This window comes from Oncorhynchus kisutch, linkage group LG20 (assembly GCF_002021735.2).
Source record: "Oncorhynchus kisutch isolate 150728-3 linkage group LG20, Okis_V2, whole genome shotgun sequence".
Classification (NCBI taxonomy): domain Eukaryota; kingdom Metazoa; phylum Chordata; class Actinopteri; order Salmoniformes; family Salmonidae; genus Oncorhynchus; species Oncorhynchus kisutch.
This window is the reverse complement of record NC_034193.2, coordinates 6,625,634-6,630,633: the sequence shown is the minus strand read 5'-3', so window position 1 is coordinate 6,630,633 and position 5,000 is coordinate 6,625,634. Positions and strand designations below refer to the sequence as shown.

The following is a 5,000-nucleotide window of genomic DNA, read 5'->3' as shown; positions in this document are numbered from 1 at the left end:
GTTAACAGAGTCGAGAGGGGGGGGAGACAGAGAGTTAAACTGTTAACAGAGTCGAGGGGGGGGGGGCAACAGAGAGTTCAACTGTTAACAGAGTCGAGAGGGGGGGGGGGGACAGAGAGTTAACAGTCGAGAGTTTGTGAGTGTGGTGTGTGTGTGTGTGTGTGTGTTCCATGTTTGTGTTCCAAACATTAAGAACTCCCCCCCCCCTTTTCCCTCAGAACAGACTCAACTCGTCAAGACATGGACTCTACAGAGTCCAGAACCCGGCAGCATTGCAGTTCTTGACACACTCCAGCCGGCGCGCCTGGCGCTTTCAAGCCTGGTCTTTTGTCTTGACCCTCCACCCTCTGAATGGCCTCTGAACACGATTCAGGTCTCAAGGCTTCAAAGAAGGACCCTCCCTTTCATCTACACTGATTGAAGTGGATTTTACAAGTGACGTCGATAAACACACACACACACACACCACACACACACACACACACAAACACACACACACACACACACACATACACACACACCACACACACACACACACACACACACACACAGTACCTACATGCGATGCGGACGTAAGCACGGCTACTCTTGGTGGTGCCTGCAGAGCTCCAGGCCACACACTGACACCAGTAGTCCTCCAGACCAAACAATTCCTCCACCTGGGTCCTCGATACAGAGATATCCACCTCCCTCACCACCAGGCCTGGGAGAGAGAGGGGAGAGAGGGGAGAGATGGGAGAGGGGAGAGGAGAGAGGGGAGATAGGGGAAGAGAGGAGAGAAGGGAGAGAGGGGAGAGAGGAGAGAGGGGAGGAGGGAAGGGAGGAGATAGGGGAGAAAGGAGAGAGGGGAGAGGGGAAAGGGGAGAGAGGGGAGAGGAGAGAGGGGGAGAGAGGAGAGAGAGGGGAGAAGAAAAAGAGGGAGAGAGGGGAGGAGAGACGGGAGAAGAAAGAGAGGGAGAGAGGATGAGGAGGAGAGAGAGGGGAGATGGGAAAAAAGAGGGGAGAAAGAGGGGAGGAGAGAGGTGAGGAGAGAGGGGGAGAGAGCGGAGAGAGGGGGAGAGGTAGCATATGTTTAGGAATTAATAGAAGTGTTTTGAGTAAATCAAATCAAATGTTGTTTGTCACATACACATGGTTAGCAGATGTTAATGAGAGGGTAGCGAAATGCTTGTGCTTCTAGTTCCGACCATGCAGTAATATCTAACAAGTAATCTAACCTAACAATTCCACAACAATTCCCTTATACCCACAAGTGTACAGGAATTACTAAGAATATGTACATATAAATATATATGAATGAGTGATGGTACAGAACGGCATAGGCAAGATGCAGTAGATGGTATAGAGTACAGTATATACATATGAGATGAGTAATGTAGGGTATGTAAACATATAAAGTGGTAGTGTTTTGAGTCAGTGTTTTGAGTCAGTGTTTTGAGTCAGAGTTTTGGGTCAGAGTTTCGGGTCAGTGTTTTGAGTCAGAGTTTTGAGTCAGTTTTGAGTCAGAGTTTTGAGTCAGTGTTTTGAGTCAGTGTTTTGAGTCTGAGTTTTGAGTCAGTGTTTTGAGTCAGTGTTTTGGGTCAGTGTTTTGAGTCAGTGTTTTGGGTCAGTGTTTTGAATCAGAGTTTTGGGTCAGTGTTTTGAGTCAGTGTTTTGAGTTAGTGTTTTGAGTCAGAGTTTTGAGTCAGAGTTTTGAGTCCGTGTTTTGAGTCCGTGTTTTGAGTCATAGTTTTGAGTCAGAGTTTTGAGTCAGAGTTTTGAGCCAGTGTTTTGGGTCAGTGTTTTGAGTCAGAGTTTTGAGTCAGTGTTTTGAGTCAGAGTTTTGAGTCAGTGTTTTGAGTCAGAGTTTTGAGTCAGTGTTTTGTGTAGAGTATGTTTGAAAGTCTACAGGAACTCGTAATTATGGAGAATTTACAAGTGAGTTCAGCGTTAATGTGAGACTGGTGTGAATGAGATTGTTGTATCTGTGAATGTTTACGTGTCTGTGAAGGCTGGTGAAATCGTGTGTAATTCTAGTACCCGTGATCTGATCGAGGCTCTCTCTGGTCACATGATCGTTCTGGTTGACCCACTCTCCGTTACACTTGAAGTATATCTGCGTGGCGGGGGCGGCTCTACAGCGGAGCTGCACGGGTCGGTTCTTAACGATGAACTCGTCCTTCGGTTCCAGCTGGAACTCTGGGAGCGGTTCTGCCGAGGCGAAGGAGAACGAGTCCGGAATCACGTCACTGTAGTCGATGCTCTCTGTAGGGGGGGGGGGGGTCACACAGACACACAACATGGTCAGGAGGCCTTAGTTACTCAGTAGAGGGAGGAGAGAGGACATTAGAGAAAGGGAGTGTATGTGTGTGTGCGTGTGTGTGTGTGTGTGTGTGCGTGCGTGCGTGCGTGTGTGTGTGTGTGTGTGTGTGTGTGTGTGTGTGTGCGCGCCAGACGGAGAGGAAGAGGAGAGGAAGGGGAGGTTAAGAGGAAGGGGGAGAAGAAGTGGAGAGGAAGAGGAGAGGAAGAGGAAGGGGAGGGGAAGAGGAGAGGAAGAGGAGAGAAAGGGGAGAGGAAGAGGAAGGGAGAGGAAGAGGAGAGGAATAGGAGAGGAAGAGGAAGGGAGAGGAAGAGGAGAGGAAGAGGAGAGGAAGAGGAGAGGAGAGGAAGGGAGAGGAAGAGGAGAGGAAGGGGAGAAGAAGGGGGAGGAAGTGGAGAGGAAGGGGAAGAGGAGAGGAACAGGAGATGATGGGGAGAGGAAGGGGAGAGGAAGAGGAGAGGATGAGGAGAGGAAGAGGAGAGGTAGAGGAGAGAAAGGGGAGAGGAAGGGGGGAGGAAGTGGAGAGGAAGAGGAAGGGGAAGAGGAGAGGAAGAGGAGAGGAAGGGGAGAGGAAGGGGAGAGGAAGAGGAGAGGATGAGGAGAGGAAGAGGAGAGGAAGTGGAGAGGAAGAGGAGAGGAAGTGGAGAGGAAGAAGAAGGGGGAAAGGAGAGGAAGGGGAGAGGAAGAGGAGAGGAAGAGGAGAGGTAGAGGAGAGGAAGAGGAGAGGAAGAGACTGTACTTTCCCAGCTCCCTCTCCCATGGCCATAACAAACTCACACAAAGAGACAAATACCTATCTCTCCGTCTCCCTGTCTCCTTCTCTCGCACGTCTTTCACACACACACACACACACACACACACACACACACACACACACACACACACACACACACACACACACACACACACACACACACCACACACACACACACACACACTCACACACACACACACACACACACAATTTAACCAATCTATCACTTTCTGTCAAAAGAAAAATCTGTGAAAGTATCTCAGGCATTTTGAACTGGAAGGACAGACTGCTGAAACTTAACTGTCTCCTCTATCAGTAAAGAAAGCAGCATCATCATTGGCTGTTACGACATGACTGAAGACGATTGGCCTTCAAGCCTTTAGATCCCGTGTCATCACCTCTTTTAGCTTAGCTCGTTCCGTCACACGAACGCGCGCGTGTGTGTGTGTGTCGTTCAGATATCCCTTTCACTACTTGTTGTGGCTCTAGCATATTAGATGGTTGTCTCTCTCTCTGTGTGTGTGTCTGTGTGCGTGTGTGTGTGTGTGTGTGCGTGCGTGTGTGTGTGTATTCAGACCTTCCTCTTCCTGCATGTTGTAGCTCTGATATATCTAAATAAATTGTTAATGTCCCTGATGTTCAGACATCAGATATCAACTATATCTGTCTGTCTCGTCTACGATAGCGATCTGAATTCAATAGCCATGAAATTAGAGACGAAAAGGATGGAGTGAGTTGGTACCCCTGCTGGACGTGTGTATGTCAGTCTACTCCTCTGCTAAAGGACATCAGCCAGGTTCAGCTTCAACGTGAGGGAGAGGATTGGTTGGATCACAACACGATGCCGAGACGTTTCTTTTCCCTGACTGTCTTTCACTGAGAGATAACTAAGTAAACAGTAAGACTCTTACACTGACTGGTTAACTGGTTAACTGGTCAATTGGTCAACTGGTTAACTGGTTAACTGGTCAACTGGTTAACTGGTTAACTGGTTAACTGGTTAACTGGTCAACTGGTCAACTGGTTAACTGGTCAATTGGTCAACTGGTTAACTGGTTAACTGGTTAACTGGTCAACTGGTTAACTGGTCAACTGGTCAACTGGTCAACTGGTCAACTGGTTAACTGGTCAGCTGGTCAACTGGTCAATTGGTCAACTGGTTAACTGGTCAACTGGTTAACTGGTTAACTGGTCAACTGGTCAACTGGTCAACTGGTCACTGGTCAACTGGTTAACTGGTCAACTGGTTAACTGGTTAACTGTCAACTGGTTAACTGGTTAACTGGTCAACTGGTTAACTGGTTAACTGGTTAACTGGTCAACTGGTCAACTGGTTAACTGGTCAACTGGTCAACTGGTTAACTGGTCAACTGGTTAACTGGTCAACTGGTTCTGGTCAAACTGGTTAACTGGTTAACTTAACGGTGCTCTTTGTACCATGTTAGAATCTTAATCTACAACTAGACAGTAACAGGGGTGGAAATTGAGCTAGTCCATTAGCCCGCTTGTCCTCTAGTCTGCTAGATGACTAGTCCACTAGCCCACTAGCCTGCTAGACCGCTAGCCTGCTAGACCACTAGTCCACTAGTCCGCTAGGCCCGCTAGTCCGCTAGCCCCGCTAGTCTGCTAGCCCGCTAGTCTGCTAGCCTGATAGACCACTAGCCCGCTAGCCTATAGGACGTTTCAGACGGGGCTAGTAGAAAATGTGCCCAACTAGCCAGGCAGGCCAACACTGGACCAGGATGTTAACCGGGCCATCAGAATTGTGGTCGTTTCCTCACTGGTTAGGAACATGTTTACATGTTAGCAACCAACCCATGCTACATGTTAGCAACCAACCCATGCTACATGTTAGCAACCAACCCATGCTACATGTTAGCAACCAACACATGCTACATGTTAGCAACCAACCCATGCTAAGCTCAGAGATATTACCTTCTGATCACT

General features: G+C 48.4%; 1 protein-coding gene across 1 annotated transcript in view; it reads right to left on the bottom strand.

Annotated features, from left to right (window-relative positions):
* LOC109885215 (netrin receptor UNC5B-like) overlaps positions 1–5,000 on the bottom strand; it is a 98,962-nt gene that overhangs the window by 31,395 nt on the left and 62,567 nt on the right. Inside the window, 2 exon segments of the mRNA XM_031799984.1 lie at positions 560–703; positions 2,020–2,244. Coding sequence (XP_031655844.1) covers positions 560–703; positions 2,020–2,244 — 369 coding nt within the window.